This window comes from Trematomus bernacchii, unplaced genomic scaffold (assembly GCF_902827165.1).
Source record: "Trematomus bernacchii unplaced genomic scaffold, fTreBer1.1, whole genome shotgun sequence".
NCBI lineage: Eukaryota > Metazoa > Chordata > Actinopteri > Perciformes > Nototheniidae > Trematomus > Trematomus bernacchii.
Window position 1 is genome coordinate 318 of NW_022987500.1, and position 19,021 is coordinate 19,338.

Here is a 19,021-nt window from a genome sequence, read left to right on the forward strand (position 1 = left end):
CTTTGTTAGTGTTAAGGTTGTTCCTGGGGTCCAGTAGTGAGTCTTTAGTCCATCTCAGGGTCAATGTAAGTCCCAGGGTTGGCTTTGAAAACATTCAGTCCATTCGGAATTTCAAAACAGGATATACTAGTCTTTCTTTTAAACACCTGGATATATGAAACAGAGTTTGGATGGTCAGTAACGCTCGGTTGTGTGTGTGTGTGGTTGTGTGTGTGTGTGTGTGTGTGTGTGTGGTGTGTGTGTGTGTGTGTGTGTGTGTGTGTGTGTGTGTGTGTGTGTGTCAGGTTGTGTAACTGATGCACTTTTTAGTTTTCTGGATATTTGGTAGATAAACAGGAACTCTGACATCGCTCGGTGTGTTGGAGCTGACTCCTGATCACTGACCCTATTACAGGGTATTCATTAGTGTGTGTGTGTGTGCTGTGGTGTGTGTGTGTGGTGTGTGTGTGTGTTGTGTGTGTTGGTGTGTGTGTGTGGTGTGTGTTGTGTGTGTGTGTGTGTGTGTGTGTGTTGTGTGGTGTGTGTGTGTGTCTGTGTGTTGTGTGTGTGTTGTGTCTGTGTGTCGCCTCTTCAGCTGTTTCTGATGCACGGCCTGTTTTATATTCACAGTTTATTTAGTAACCACTTCAATGAAGCCCTTCAAAATGTGTTCTGCTTCGTATATTATATTATTCACTGCTGGAGTTACTATACTTATATAAATAGTAATATTAAGACCTAAAAATCATATTTTAGGACAGACATTTTAAAAGTTATGGATGAAAGTTTTCAGCCAGGTTTGTTATAAACAGTTATTTATATAATATATGGAATGTCTCCTCTCTGTTGCCAGGCGGATGTTCCCGGTGCTCAGGGTCAGCGTCTCAGGTCTGGACCCCCGCTCCATGTACTCTGTTCTTCTGGACTTCGTCCGGTGGACGGCTGTCGTTGGAAGTTCGTGAACGCGGGAGTGGGTGTCGGGGGCGGGCGGAGGGGCGCGGCCAGGGGGGGGTCTACGTTCACCCCGACTCACCCAACTTTGGGGCGCATTGGATGAAGGGCGCCGTGACCTTCAACAAGGTCAAGCTCACCAACAAGGTCAACGGGGGGGGGGCAGGTGAGGACCCTTTAATTTAACGTTTCTTTGTTTTGTCTTAATACATTCAATTGTAACTTACCTGTTAGGGGGGGGGGGTGAGGACGTTTTTTAGTTTTTTTATTAATACTTTTTTATTTTAAATGTAATTTGTTACTTTCTAATTTTTATTTAACTTTTAGAAATTTAATTAAATTATTCCTCCAATGGGGAATTTTAATTAACTTTCTTTTTGTTGAGCTTTTATCTTAATTTATTTTATTTTCCAGTTAGAATTTTTATTATATTTTAATTAATTGTTTTAATTTATTTAAATTTATATTTAAGTTTATATTTCAATGTATATGAATTCCTTTTTTTGCTCTTTTCTTACTTTGAGTTATTTCCTTTCTGTCCCCCCCCCCCCCCTCTCTAATTAACCACTCCAGTCTCTCTCTCCTTCCTCTTCACCTGCTCGCCCCCTCGTAACCACGGGAACGGTATAAACAGCTCTTTAATTGGCCGGCGGCGGTTTAATGCACTTCCTGTCGAGAGGCCCTCACACACACACACACACACACACACACATACTAACACACGCACTAGAAAAATTGGCAATAGCGTTGTTTATATTTACCCAATATAACACTCACACACACACACACACACACACACACACACACACACACACACACACACACACACACACACACACAACATATGCAGCTGAACAGAGAGCGCGGCCATAATGAAATAATTGCTCAGCTTATTTGTACATTATGGTAATTATGTTTTTTACCGGGAAATTAATTTACCCATCATGCTTCAGATGGATGAGAGGTAAACTATATCCACACACACACACACACACACACACACACACACACACACACACACACACACACACACACACACACACACTCGGGGTCAGCCAGCCTCTCAATCTGAATAGCAAACAGTTTGTTTTTGTGTGCAGAGCTGGGATTGGTTAATTGGCCTCGTTAGTGGGGGGGATAAAAGAGTTTTTTGGGCCGGAGACAAAGATGGCTCCTCTCCACGAACTCTCCTGAAAACAAACAACACACACCTGTTTCCATTCATCGACACACACTCTGCAAACTCCAAACTTTATCAACTGCATCACGGAGCAGCCATTTTAATCATTCTGCCACAGATTCACCTTTATCAATATGTTATATATCAATATGTTTATATATCAATATGTTTATATATCAGTTATATATCAATATGTTTATATATCAATATGTTATATATCAATATATCAATATGTTATATATCAATATGTTATATATCAATATGTTATATATCAATATGTTTATATATCAGTTATATATCAATATGTTTATATATCAATATGTTATATATCAATATATCAATATGTTATATATCAATATGTTTATATATCAATATGTTTATATATCAATATGTTTATATATCAATATGTTATATATCAATATGTTATATATCAATATGTTTATATATCAATATGTTATATATCAATATGTTATATATCAATATGTTTATATATCAATATGTTATATATCAATATGTTATATATCAATATGTTATATATCAATATGTTATATATCAATATGTTTATATATCAATATGTTATATATCAATATGTTAATATATCAATATGTTTATATATCAATATGTTATATATCAATATGTTATATATCAATATGTTATATATCAATATCAATATGTTATATCAATATGTTTATATATCAATATGTTTATATATCAATATGTTTATATATCAATATGTTATATATCAATATGTTATATATCAATATGTTTATATATCAATATGTTATATATCAATATGTTTATATATCAATATATCAATATGTTATAGATCAATATGTTATAGATCAATATGTTTATATATCAATATGTTTACATATCAATATATCAATATGTTATATATCAATATGTTTATATATCAATATGTTTATATATCAATATGTTATATATCAATATGTTTATATATCAATATGTTATATATCAATATGTTTATATATCAATATGTTTATATATCAATATGTTTATATATCAATATGTTTATATATCAATATGTTATATATCAATATGTTATATATCAATATGTTATATATCAATATGTTTTATATATCAATATGTTATAGATCAATATCTTATATATCAATATGTATATCAATATGTTTATATATCAATATGTTATATATCAATATGTTATATATCAATATGTTATATATCAATATGTTATATATCAATATGTTTATATATCAATATGTTATATATCAATATATCAATATGTTATATATCAATATATCAATATGTTATATATCAATATGTTTATATATCAATATGTTATATATCAATATATCAATATGTTATATATCAATATGTTTATATATCAATATGTTTATATATCAATATATCAATATGTTATATATCAATATGTTTATATATCAATATGTTTATATATCAATATGTTATATATCAATATATCAATATGTTATAGATCAATATGTTATAGATCAATATGTTTATATATCAATATGTTATATATCAATATGTTTATATATCAATATGTTATATATCAATATGTTTATATATCAATATATCAATATGTTATAGATCAATATGTTATAGATCAATATGTTTATATATCAATATGTTTATATATCAATATGTTTATATATCAATATGTTATATATCAATATGTTTATATATCAATATGTTTATATATCAATATGTTATAGATCAATATGTTTATATATCAATATGTTATATATCAATATGTTATATATCAATATGTTATATATCAATATGTTATATATCAATATGTTTATATCAATATGTTATATATAAATATGTTATATATCATATGTTTATATATCAATATGTTTTATATCAATATGTTATATATCATATATCAATATGTTATATATCAATATGTTTATATATCAATATGTTATATATCAATATGTTTATATATCAATATGTTATATATCAATATTTTTTTATATCAATATGTTATATATCAATATGTTTATATATCAATATGTTTATATATCAATATGTTATATATCAATATGTTATATATCAATATGTTTATATATCAATATGTTTATATATCAATATGTTATATATCAAATATCAATATGTTATAGATCAATATGTTATAGATCAATATGTTATATATCAATATGTTTTACATATCAATATATCAATATGTTATATATCAATATGTTATATATCAATATGTTTATATATCAATATGTTTATATATCAATATGTTATATATCAATATTTTTTTATATCAATATGTTATATATCAATATGTTTATATATCAATATGTTTACATATCAATATATCAATATGTTATATATCAATATGTTTATATATCAATATGTTTATATATCAATATGTTATATATCAATATGTTATATATCAATATTTTTTTATATCAATATGTTATATATAAATATGTTTATATATCAATATGTTTATATATCAATATGTTATATATCAATATGTTATATATCAATATGTTTATATATCAATATGTTTATATATCTATAACATATTGATATATCAATATGTTTATATATCAATATGTTTATATATCAATATGTTTATATATCAATATGTTATAGATCAATATGTTATAGATCATATATGTTATATATCAATATGTTTAATATCAATCAATATGTTTTATATTATCAATATGTTATATATCAATATGTTATATATCAATATGTTTATATATCATATGTTATATATCAATATATCACTATGTTATATATCACTATATCAATATGTTATATATCAATATGTTATATATCAATATGTTATATATCAATATATCCATATGGTATATATCAATATGTTTATATATCAATATGTTTATATATCATATGTTTATATATCAATATGTTTTATATATCAGATTTGTTTAATATCAATATGTTATATATCAATATCAAATATGTTATATATCAATATGTTTATATATCAATATGTTTATATATCAATATATCAATATGTTATATATCAATATGTTTATATATCAATATGTTTATATATCAATATGTTTATATATCAATATGTTATATATCAATATATCAATATGTTATATATCAATATGTTTATATATCAATATGTTTACATATCAATATATCAATATGTTATATATCAATATGTTTATATATCAATATGTTTATATATCAATATGTTATATATCAATATTTTTTTATATCAATATGTTATATATCAATATGTTTATATATCAATATGTTTATATATCAATATGTTATATATCAATATGTTTATATATCAATATGTTTATATATCAATATGTTATATATTCAATATGTTATATATCAATATGTTTATAATCAATATGTTTATATATCAATATGTTTATATATCAATATGTTATAGATCAATATCTATATATCAATATTTTATATATCAATATGTTTATATATCAATATGTTATATATCAATATGTTATATATCAATATGTTTATATATCAATATGTTATATATCAATATGTTATATATCAATATGTTTATATATCAATATGTTATATATCAATATATCAATATGTTATATATCAATATTTTTTTATATCAATATGTTATATATCAATATGTTTATATATCAATATGTTTATATATCAATATGTTATATATCAATATGTTATATATCAATATGTTTATATATCAATATGTTTATATATCAATATGTTATATATCAATATGTTTATATATCAATATGTTTATATATCAATATGTTTATATATCAATATGTTATAGATCAATATCTTATATATCAATATGTTATATATCAATATGTTTATATATCAATATGTTATATATCAATATGTTATATATCAATATGTTTATATATCAATATGTTATATATCAATATGTTATATATCAATATGTTTATATATCAATATGTTATATATCAATATATCAATATGTTATATATCAATATATCAATATGTTATATATCAATATGTTTATATATCAATATGTTATATATCAATATATCAATATGTTATATATCAATATGTTTATATATCAATATGTTTATATATCAATATGTTTATATATCAATATGTTTATATATCAATATGTTATATATCAATATATCAATATGTTATATATCAATATGTTTATATATCAATATGTTTATATATCAATATATCAATATGTTATATATCAATATGTTTATATATCAATATGTTTATATATCAATATGTTTATATATCAATATGTTATATATCAATATATCAATATGTTATATATCAATATGTTTATATATCAATATGTTTATATATCAATATGTTTATATATCAATATGTTATATATCAATATGTTTATATATCAATATGTTTATATATCAATATGTTATATATCAATATATCAATATGTTATAGATCAATATGTTATAGATCAATATGTTTATATATCAATATGTTTATATATCAATATATCAATATGTTATATATCAATATGTTTATATATCAATATGTTTATATATCAATATGTTTATATATCAATATATCAATATGTTATATATCAATATGTTTATATATCAATATGTTTATATATCAATATATCAATATGTTATATATCAATATATCAATATGTTATAGATCAATATGTTATAGATCAATATGTTTATATATCAATATGTTTATATATCAATATATCAATATGTTATATATCAATATGTTTATATATCAATATATCAATATGTTATAGATCAATATGTTATAGATCAATATGTTTATATATCAATATGTTTATATATCAATATATCAATATGTTATAGATCAATATGTTTATATATCAATATGTTATATATCAATATATCAATATGTTATATATCAATATATCAATATGTTATATATCAATATATAAATATGTTATATATCAATATGTTTATATATCAATATGTTATATATCAATATGTTATATATCAATATGTTTATATATCAATATGTTTATATATCAATATGTTTATATATCAATATGTTATATATCAATATATCAATATGTTATATATCAATATGTTTATATATCAATATGTTTATATATCAATATATCAATATGTTATATATCAATATGTTTATATATCAATATGTTTATATATCAATATGTTTATATATATCAATATGTTATATATCAATATATCAATATGTTATATATCAATATGTTTATATATCAATATGTTTATATATCAATATGTTATATATCAATATGTTATATCAATATGTTTATATATCAATATGTTTATATATCAATATGTTATATATCAATATATCAATATGTTATAGATCAATATGTTATGGATCAATATGTTTATATATCAATATGTTTATATATCAATATATCAATATGTTATATATCAATATGTTTATATATCAATATGTTTATATATCAATATGTTATATATCAATATATCAATATGTTATAGATCAATATGTTATAGATCAATATGTTTATATATCAATATGTTTATATATCAATATATCAATATGTTATAGATCAATATGTTATAGATCAATATGTTTATATATCAATATGTTTATATATCAATATATCAATATGTTATATATCAATATGTTTATATATCAATATATCAATATGTTATAGATCAATATGTTATAGATCAATATGTTTATATATCAATATGTTTATATATCAATATATCAATATGTTATAGATCAATATGTTTATATATCAATATGTTTATATATCAATATATCAATATGTTATAGATCAATATGTTATAGATCAATATGTTTATATATCAATATGTTTATATATCAATATATCAATATGTTATAGATCAATATGTTATAGATCAATATGTTTATATATCAATATGTTTATATATCAATATGTTTATATATCAATATATCAATATGTTATAGATCAATATGTTATAGATCAATATGTTTATATATCAATATGTTTATATATCAACATATCAATATGTTATAGATCAATATGTTTATATATCAATATGTTTATATATCAATATATCAATATGTTATATATCAATATGTTTATATATCAATATATCAATATGTTATAGATCAATATGTTATAGATCAATATGTTTATATATCAATATATCAATATGTTATATATCAATATGTTTATATATCAATATATCAATATGTTATAGATCAATATGTTATAGATCAATATGTTTATATATCAATATGTTTATATATCAATATATCAATATGTTATAGATCAATATGTTATAGATCAATATGTTTATATATCAATATGTTTATATATCAATATGTTTATATATCAATATATCAATATGTTATAGATCAATATGTTATATATCAATATGTTATAGATCAATATGTTATAGATCAATATGTTTATATATCAATATATCAATATGTTTATATATCAATATGTTTATATATCAATATGTTTATATATCAATATGTTATAGATCAATATGTTATAGATCAATATGTTTATATATCAATATGTTTATAAATTTCTGAAGAACCAGCACCTTACCGTGGTAGAGAGGTTTGTGTGCCCTGATGAACCTGGGGGCTGTGTTGTCTGGAACCTTGTGTTCCTGGTAGGGTCTCCCAGGGCAAATTGGTCTCAGGCAAGGGGCCAGACTAAAATTGGTTCAAAAGACCTCATGAAAGACGACACAGGAAGTGAGGATACCCGGCCCGGAGGAAGCCCGGGGTCCCCTTCTGGAGCCAGGCCCAGAAGGAGGACTCGTCGGCGAGTGTCTGGAAAGGCAACGTGGGCAACACCTCCGCTTCTCCGTCCCGCGGGCCCACCACCTACGGGAAACAGCGATGGGGTCGGGTGCGCTGCCAGAAGGGTGGCAGTGAAAGCAGAGGGTCTCGACGGACCAGACCCGGGCGACAGAAGCTGGCTTTGGGGACGTGGAACCGCACCTCTCTGGGGGGGAAGGAGCCGGAGCTTGTGCGGGAGGTGGAGCGTTACCAGTTGGATCTGGTTGGGCTCACCTCTACGCACAGCGTCGCCTCTTGAACCTTACTTCTGGATAGGGGTTGGACTCTCTTCTTCTCCGGAGTTGCCCAAGGTATGAGGCGCCGGGTGGGTGTGGGGATACTCACAAGCCCCCGGTTGGGTGCTTCTTTGTTGGAGTTTACCCCAGTGGACGAGAGGGTCGCCTCCCTACGCCTGCGGGTTATGGGGGGGGAAACTCTGACTGTTGTGTGTGCTTATGCACCAAACAGCAGTTCAGAGTATACGGCCTTCTTGGAGACCCTGGAAAGAGTTCTGTATGGGGCTCCTGAAGGGGACTCCTTAATCTTGCTGGGAGACTTCAACGCACATGTGGGCAATGATGGAGACACTTGGAGGGGCGTGATTGGGAGGAACGGCCCCCCTGATCTGAACCGGAGTGGTGGTTTGTTACTGGACTTCTGTGCTAGTCATGGATTGGCCATAACAAACACCATGTTCGAACATAAGGATGCTCATAAGTGTACGTGGTACCAGAGCACCCTAGGCAGAAGGTCCATGATCGATTTCGTTATCGTATCATCGGACCTGAGGCCGTATGTTTTGGACACTCGGGTAAAGAGAGGGGCGGAGTTGTCAACTGATCACCATCTGGTGGTGAGTTGGGTCGAGTGGCGGGGGAAGCCTCTGGACAGACCAAACGTGTAGTGCGGGTGAACTGGGAACGTCTGGAGGAGGCCCAAGTTCAGGAGGCCTTCAACTCACACCTCCGGCTGAGCTTTTCGGGCATTCCTGTGGAGGTTAGGGACATTGAACCAGAGTGGGTGGTGTTCAAAGCCTCTATTGCCGAAGCCGCGGCGGGGAGCTGTGGTCTCAAGGTCTTAGGTGCCTCAAGGGGCGGTAACCCTCGAACCTCCTGGTGGACACCGGTGGTCAGGGAAGCCGTCCGACTGAAGAAGGAGGCCTTCAGGGATTTGTTATCCCGGGGGACTCTCGAGGCAGTTGCAAGGTACCGACAGGCCCGAAGGGCAGCAGCCTCAGCCGTGGCCGAGGCAAAGCAGCGGGTGTGGGAGAAGTTCGGAGAAGCCATGGAAAAGGACTTTCGGGCGGCATCAAAGTTGTTCTGGAAAACTGTCCGACACCTCAGGAGGGGGAAGCAGGGAACCATCCAAGCTGTGTACAGTAAGGATGGGACGCTGTTGACCTCAACTGATGGAGTGTTAGGGCGTTGGAAGGAACACTTTGAGGAACTCCTGAACCCGACAACTCCGCCCTCTATGGTAGAGGCAGAGCTGGAGTATGACGGGGGATCAACACCAATCTCCCGGGGGGAGGTCACTGAGGTCGTCAGACAACTCCACAGTGGCAAAGCCCCGGGGGTGGATGAGATCCGCCCAGAAATGCTGAAGACTCTGGGTGTTGAGGGACTGTCATGGTTGACACGTCTCATCAACGTTGCGTGGAAGACGGAAACAGTACCGAAGGAGTGGCAGACCGGGGTGGTGGTTCCCCTTTTCAAAAAGGGGGATCAGAGGGTGTGTGCCAATTACAGAGGCATCACACTACTCAGCCTTTCCGGGAAAGTTTACTCTAAGGTACTCGAAAGGAGGGTCAGGCCGATTGTCGAACCTCAGATTGAGGAGGAACAATGCGGATTCCGTCCTGGACGTGGGACAACGGATCAACTTTTTACTCTCCCAGGATCCTGAAGGGGGCCTGGGAGTATGCTTATCTGGTCTACATGTGTTTTGTAGACTTGGAGAAGGCGTATGACCGAGTTCCCAGGGAGTTACTGTGGGAGGTGCTGCAGGAGTATGGGGTGAGGGGGTCTCTACTCAGGGCCATCCAATCTCTGTACTCCCAAAGCGAGAGCTGTGTCCGGGTCCTCGGCAGTAAGTCGGACCCATTTCAGGTGAGGGTTGGCCTACGCCAGGGCTGCGCTTTGTCACCAATCCTGTTTGTAATATACATGGATAGGATTTTGAGGCGTAGTCATGGGGGAGGGGGTCTGCAGTTCGGTGGACTAAGGATTGCACCACTGCTTTTTGCAGATGATGTGGTTCTAATGGCTTCATCGGTCTGCGACCTTCAGCACTCACTGGATCGGTTCGCAACCGAGTGTGAAGCGGCTGGGATGAGGATCAGCACCTCCAAATCTGAGGCCATGGTTCTCAGCAGGAAACCGATGGACTGTCCACTCCAAGTAGGGAATGAGTCCTTACCCCAAGTGAAGGAGTTCAAGTATCTCGGGGTCTTGTTCTCGAGTGAAGGAACAAGGGAGCGTGAGATGGGCCGGAGAATCGGAGCAGAGGGAGCGGTACTGCAGTCGCTTTACCGCACCGTTGTGACGAAAAGAGAGCTGAGCCAGAAGGCAAAGCACTCTGTCTACCGGGCCATCTTCGTTCCTACCCTCACCTATGGTCATGAAGGATGGGTCATGACCCAAAGAACGAGATTGCGGATACAAGCGGCCGAGATGGGTTTTCTCCGCAGGGTGGCTGGCGTCTCCCTTAGGGATAAGGTGAGAAGTTCAGTCATCCGGGAGGGACTCGGAGTTGAACCGCTCCTCCTTCGCGTCAAAAGGAGCCAGTTGAGGTGGTTTGGGCACCTAGTAAGGATGCCACCTGGGCGCCTCCCTAGGGAGGTGTTCCAGGCACGTCCAGCAGGGAGGAGACCGAGGGGTAGACCTAGGACCAGGTGGAGGGATTATATCTCTTTGCTGGCCTGGGAGCGCCTTGGGACCCCCCAGTCAGAGCTGGTTGATGAGGGGAAAGGAACGTTTGGGGCTCTCTGCTGGAACTGATACCTCCGTGACCCGACCACGGAGAAGAGGGAGAAGATGGATGGATGTTTATATATCAATATGTTTATATATCAATATGTTTATATATCAATATGTTTATATATCGTACAGTTCAGAAGGCGTTTAAATACCTTGATCTGTCATTAGCTGTCATGATGTCATGTGACTAATAACCATGCACTAAGGAGAAGAAACAATGTGAAGTAATGTTACGTAACGTAGCGTTAAGTAACGTAAAGTAACAACATGCAACCTAATATAAAGTAACGTAAAGTTATGTAAAATAACGTAACATAATGTTACCTAACCGCAAGTTTTGTAAGATACAATTACGTAATATATGTATATAATGTGTATTTGTACACAGATGATGCTGAACTCTCTCCATAAGTACGAGCCTCAGCTCCACATCGTGTGCGTCGGCTCTCTTCATCGTCTCGTCTCCAATGTTTCCTTCAGAGAGACGCAGTTCATCGCCGTCACCGCCTACCAGAACGAGGAGGTACTAGTACACACACTAATGTACTAAAACTTTAACTATACACAGGTTATATTCATTATGTGTGTGTGTGTGTGTGTGTGTGTGTGTGTGTGTGTGTGCAGATCACGGCTCTGAAGATCAAATATAACCCGTTCGCTAAAGCTTTCCTCGACGCCAAAGAGAGGTGAGTGTGTCGCACGCTAGTGTGAGGTTCCTTTTTATATACCAGCAACTCATTTCCACCGTCAAAGAATAGAGGACCACAGGACAGATTTTAGGTAATTTATTATACTCGGGGTGAGAGAGAGAGAGAGCCCTCAGTGGCGCAGACACTCAACAGCAAGAACACCACACCGGGTGACTTCCCTTTACTTTGCTGTTTTCAAGCGTTGTATGTGATCTCCCCCGGTCCGATTGCTCCCAGCGTCTCTGCCGTCTTTCCTCTGCTCTGCTTCCTGGTTTCCGCTTTCCTTTCTCGTCCTTCGTTTCTCCGTTCCTCCGTTTTCTCGTTCGTCCTTCTCCTTGCACCTCTTCCTGTCTGTTTTCCTCTCCTGCTCAGCTGTGTCTGATTGCTTAAAAGCAAAATACCGTTCACTATCGGCCAATGATGCGCCATGGGGGGTTTGTCCAGTCAGACGCAGCCGGTTTCAATAATGCCAATAAATGTCAATCCCAAGAAATAAACAAGCTTCACAGGTAAAATCATGCAATAATCACTCCATTAAAAAGCACACAAGTAAAAAACCATGCAATGATATTAAAACTGTTGTTGCCTGCTTACAAGCAGAAACTTAAAGGGACAGACCGATAACAAGGACAGTACAACGATGGAGCGAGGAGTCAGATTCAGCACTGCAGGATTGCTTTGCATCTACGGATTGGAGTGTGTTTTGAGGACAATAACATCAACACACACACGGACACTGTCATCTGCTACATTGGGAAATGCATCGATGACGTGGTACCGAAGGTTTCTGTACGGACATTCCCAAATCAAAAGCCCTGGGTAAACGGTGAGGTGCGCGGCAAACTGAAAGCGCGCACTCTCGCGCACACAGCGGGAGATTTGGAGGAGTACAGGAAGTCTAGGTATGATCTCCGGAGAGCAATAAAAAATGCAAAGAGACAGTACAAAGAGAAGGTGGAATCTGACTTCAAAGGCTGTAACACTAGGAATATGTGGGCGGGACTAAGGACAATGACTGACTACAAAGGAGCAGCGGGGGGTGCTGCGGGAGTGTCTGCGTGCGCATCTCTCCCAGATGAGCTAAACAGTTTTTTTGCACGCTTTGAGAGCAGCCAGGCTGTGGAGGTACAGAGGGACCAGGAGCTACACTGCCCTTTTGTTTTAAATAGGGCAGATGTGTGTAAATCCTTTAAAAGGGTTAACCCACACAAGGCTCCTGGACCTGATGGCATCCCTGGCCGTGTTCTCAGGGTGTGTGCAGTTCAGCTGGCAGAGGTGTTCACAGACATCTTCAACAGGTCCCTGCTGCAGTCTGTAGTCCCCACATGTTTTAAACACTCCACCATCGTTCCTGTCCCCAAAAAGACAATCATCACCTGCCCCAACGACTACCGCCCAGTAGCACTCACCTCCATCATAATGAAGTGCTTTGAGCGGTTAGTCAAATTATTCATCACCTCCTCCCTCCCTGAATCTCTGGACCCCCTGCAGTTTGCCTACAGAGCAAACAGGTCCACAGACGACGCCATAGCCCTCACCCTCCACACTGCCCTCTCACACCTGGACCCGAAGAACAGGAACACATATGTGAGAATGCTGTTCATTGACTACAGTTCAGCATTCAACACCATTGTGCCCTCCAAGCTGGCCATCAAGCTCAGAGACCTCGGACTCAACAGCGCCCTCTGTGACTGGATCCTGAACTTCCTGACGGGCAGACCCCAGGCAGTGCGGGTGGGAAACATCACATCCTCCACCCTGATTCTCAACACCGGTGCCCCTCAAGGCTGCGTGCTCAGCCCTCTCCTCTACTCCCTGTTCACCCACGACTGCGTGGCCACACACAGCTCCAACACCATCGTGAAGTTTGCTGATGACACGACCGTCATCGGCCAGATCACAGACGATGACGAGACGGCATACAGAGAGGAGGTCGAAAACCTGACATCTTGGTGCCAGGAGAACAACCTCCATCTCAACATCAGCAAAACAAAGGAGCTGATTGTGGACTACAGGAAGCAGCAGGGAGAGGGACACGCCCCCATCGCCATCAATGGGACTACGGTGGAGAGAGTCAAAAGCTTCAGGTTCCTTGGGGTCCACATCACTGAGGACCTGACATGGTCTCTTCACACCACCACCATCACCAAGAAAGCTCGACAGCGGCTCTTCTTCCTCCGCAGGCTGAGGAGGTTCAAAATGGATTCCAGGATACTCTGCAACTTCTACAGGTGCACGATAGAGAGTATCCTCACTGGCAGCATGACGGCCTGGTACGGCAGCTGCACCGACCTCGATCGTAAGGCTTTACAGAGGGTGGTGAAAACTGCACAGCACATCACCAGGACGGAGCTGCCATCCATGGAGGACCTTTACTCCCAGCGGCTCAGGAAGAAATCACTACGGATTATCAAAGACCCCCATCACCCCAGCCACAAACTGTTCTTTCTGTTGCCGTCTGGCAGACGTTACCGCAGCATCCTGGCAAGGACAAGAAGATTCGGAGACAGTTTCTTCCCGCGGGCAGTGAGACTGTTAAACAATTGAACTGTTGAAACAACATCAAACATTCATCTGCTACTCAGTAGTATGTATCTAATACCTAATATATATATATCATTCCAATAACTTGTATATAGACTCATACTGCACTATTCCACATCATAACTTTATTTCATTTTTATAACTATTATTATTTTTGTATTGCTCTTGCTCTTATTGTTATTATGTTATTATGTTGCATTGTTGGAGAAGCCTGTGACATAAGATTTTCAACTGCATAATTACTCTGTAGCTATGTCAGATTGACAATAAAGAACCTTGAACCTTGAACCTTGAAACCAAACTTGAATAAATAATTAAAACATGCACATTTTGGGATTTCAGGCCACAGCCACTCCGACAAGTGCTACTAACACAGTTTTAAATGTATTTATATTTCAGAAAGTCCTGGTGTTATTGTGACGGCGTTTGTTTTCTCCACCTCAGGAACCCGGGGGGGCGGGGCTTAATGGAGACCCCGGAGAGTCTGGTTGGGATCCAGCCCTGTCAGTCAAACACCTTCATCACTCACACACAATACGCCTCCTTTATACACTAAATATATACTGTAATACTAATGTGTGTGTGTTTGTGTGTCAGGCTGGTCTCTGTGCCCCCCTGCAGGAGGCGGAGCTTTCCCTTACGTGACATCACACCATCACCACGGTTACAAACACCACGGTTACCCCGGGAGACACACACCTTACCCGCCCGCCTACCTGCAGCACCGCACACACTCCTCAGGTACACCTGTGTGTGTGTGTGTGTGTGTGTGCGCGTGTGTGTGTGTGTGTGCGTGTGTGTGTGTGTGTGTATGTGTGTATATTAATATGATGTGTGTGTGTATTAATATGATGATGTAATGTTATACCTGTGTGTCAGTGTGTTTGTCTGAAGGTGTTCAGGTGTTATCAGACGGATGGAGTAGCCCCGCCCCTCGTCCCTCCTCCACTTCCTGTCCCTCCTCCTCACAGCCCCCCCCCTCACGGCTCCAGGTGAGGCACTGTATTCATTATATTAATTAATAAATCATGAATTAATATGTAATAATAACTGTGTTTGTGTTCAGTCAGTTTCCCTGTCTGTGGGCGGTCGGATGCAATGAGCTAAGCCCCGCCCACTCTCCCTGCACCAATCTACACGGACCAATCAGCAGCGAGAGCCTCATGCAGCCGCCCAATCACACCCGAGTGGGCGGGGCCACCTGGCCTGTTGGTCCCGCCCACACCTTCTGAGGAGGCGTGTGATTGGTTGAATGGACGTGAAGCCTTCTTACTTCTTCTTTAAGTACAAAAAAAACTGCCATATAATATATATTAATATTATTTTCCACCTTTACTCAATTACATTTTTCACAACTATCATATACACATTATTTTTTAGAATTTTAACAATTTAAATGTTGTTTTAAAAGACAAAAAAATTCCTTTATATTCAATTAAATGTATTATTTTCTCCACAGTGTGATATGTGAATGATGCATGTGTATTTATATATATTATCATTCCCCACAGTATCTGAGTATTATTAAATACATGTAAATATTACAGTTTTATTCACCAGGTAATGTTCACAGACAGATTGTTGGTGTAGTAGCGCCCCCTGGTGGTTCACAGTGCAGATAGGTTGTTGGTGTAGTGGCGCCCCCTGGTGGTTCACAGTGCAGACAGGTTGTTGGTGTAGTGGCGCCCCCTGGTGGTTCACAGTGCAGACATATTGTTCGTGTAGTGGCGCCCCCTGGTGGTTCACAGTGCAGATAGGTTGTTGGTGTAGTGGCGCCCCCTGGTGGTTCACAGTGCAGACAGGTTGTTGGTGTAGTGGCGCCCCCTGGTGGATCACAGTACAAACAGGTTGTTGGTGTAGTGGCGCCCCCTGGTGGTTCACAGTACAAACAGGTTGTTGGTGCAGTGGCGCCCCCTGGTGGTTCACAGTACAAACAGGTTGTTGGTGTAGTGGCGCCCCCTGGTGGTTCACAGTGCAGACAGGTTGTTGGTGTAGTGGCGCCTCCTGGTGGTTCACAGTGCAGACAGGTTGTTCGTGTAGTGGCGCCCCCTGGTGGTTCACAGTGCAGACAGGTTGTTGGTGTAGTGGCGCCCCCTGGTGGATCACAGTACAAACAGGTTGTTGGTGTAGTGGCGCCCCCTGGTGGTTCACAGTGCAGACAGGTTGTTGGTGTAGTGGCGCCCCCTGGTGGATCACAGTACAAACAGGTTGTTGGTGTAGTGGCGCCCCCCCTGGTGGTTCACAGTACAGACAGGTTGTTGGTGTAGTGGCGCCCCCTGGTGGTTCACAGTGCAGACAGGTTGTTGGTGTAGTGGCGCCCCCTGGTGGTTCACAGTGCAGACAGGTTGTTGGTGTAGTGGCGCCCCCTGGTGGTTCACAGTACAGACAGGTTGTTGGTGTAGTGGCGCCCCCTGGTGGTTCACAGTACAGACAGGTGTTTCTCAGCGGCTGCATGTCTGTTCCTCTACTTTACACATATAAATATAACTAAATATACTACAGGTTATTATGAGATGTTTCTGATGTTATGTTTCTTTACAGCCAGTACCTTCATGGGTCAAATCAATGGGATAATAAGTAAAAAATGTGCCTTTTAAATCAAAATGATAAGTATTTTAATGTAAGAGAGATGTCATGGTGTGTATCTTGTGTATTTGTCAACACGTGTTGTGTTTGTTTTGTGACTAAATGATTAAATAAAGGAAGAAATTAAAACGTATTCAATGTTTTATGTCTTTTTTAAGAAACTAAATTATATGCAAAGACATTAAAATGTAATGTAACACATATTATGTCCATTTCTGTTGTTTAAATGTAATAATTACTTACGTTATTTACGTTTTTAACCATTTGATACACAACATGGGTCAAAAGTGACCCGAGTGAGTTTTAATTGTAAATATCTTTGCAACGAAATACTTTAACAATTCAAAATTGCAGGTATTCCTCAATGAACTTGTTTATGATCATCACGGATGGAGTGGTGTAAAGCACGCGGCCACTGGACTCTGGAGCAGTGGAAACGTGTTCTGTGGAGTGACCAATCACACTTCTCTATCTGGAAGTTTGATAGACAAGTCTGGGTTTGGCGAATGCCAGGAGAACGTTACCTGCCTGACTGCATTGTGCGAACTGTAACGTTTGGTGGAGGAGGGATAATGCTATGGGAAGTTTTTCTGGGGTTGGCCTAGGCCACTCAAGTGAAGGGGATTCTTAACACTTCATCTTACCAAGTCATTTTGGACAGTTCTAGGCTTCGAACATTGTGGAAACAGTTTGGGGAAGGTCCTGATGAGACCTGATAGACCTGATGAGACCTGATGAGACCTGATGAGACCTGATGAGACCTGATGAGACCTGGTAGACCTGATGAGACCTGAAGAGACCTGATGAGACCTGATAGACCTGATGAGACCTGATGAGACCTGATGAGACCTGATAGACCTGATAGACCTGATGAGACCTGATAGACCTGATGAGACCTGATGAGACCTGAAGAGACCTGATAGATCTGATGAGACCTGATAGACCTGATGAGACCTGATAGACCTGAAGAGACCTGATGAGACCTGATGAGACCTGATGAGACCTGATGAGACCTGATAGACCTGATGAGACCTGAAGAGACCTGATGAGACCTGATAGACCTGATGAGACCTGATGAGACCTGATAGACCTGATAGACCTGATGAGACCTGATAGACCTGATGAGACCTGAAGAGACCTGATAGATCTGATGAGACTTGATAGACCTGATGAGACCTGATAGACCTGAAGAGACCTGATGAGACCTGATAGACCTGATGAGACCTGATAGACCTGAAGAGACCTGATGAGACCTGATAGACCTGATAGACCTGATAGACCTGATAGACCTGAAGAGACCTGATGAGACCTGATAGACCTGATAGACCTGATGAGACCTGATAGAC

General features: G+C 36.7%; 1 protein-coding gene across 1 annotated transcript; it reads left to right on the forward strand.

Moving 5' to 3' along the window:
* The first annotated feature begins 836 nt into the window (after window positions 1-836).
* Window positions 837-16,644, forward strand: LOC117499156 (T-box transcription factor TBX19-like). Its single transcript, XM_034151508.1, is given in 10 exon segments — window positions 837-906; window positions 909-941; window positions 944-1,091; window positions 12,241-12,379; window positions 12,481-12,542; window positions 15,534-15,592; window positions 15,687-15,830; window positions 15,969-16,041; window positions 16,043-16,081; window positions 16,156-16,644. Coding segments are annotated over 10 exon segments (933 nt in total). The 3' UTR covers window positions 16,322-16,644.
* Window positions 16,645-19,021: the final 2,377 nt, after the last annotated feature.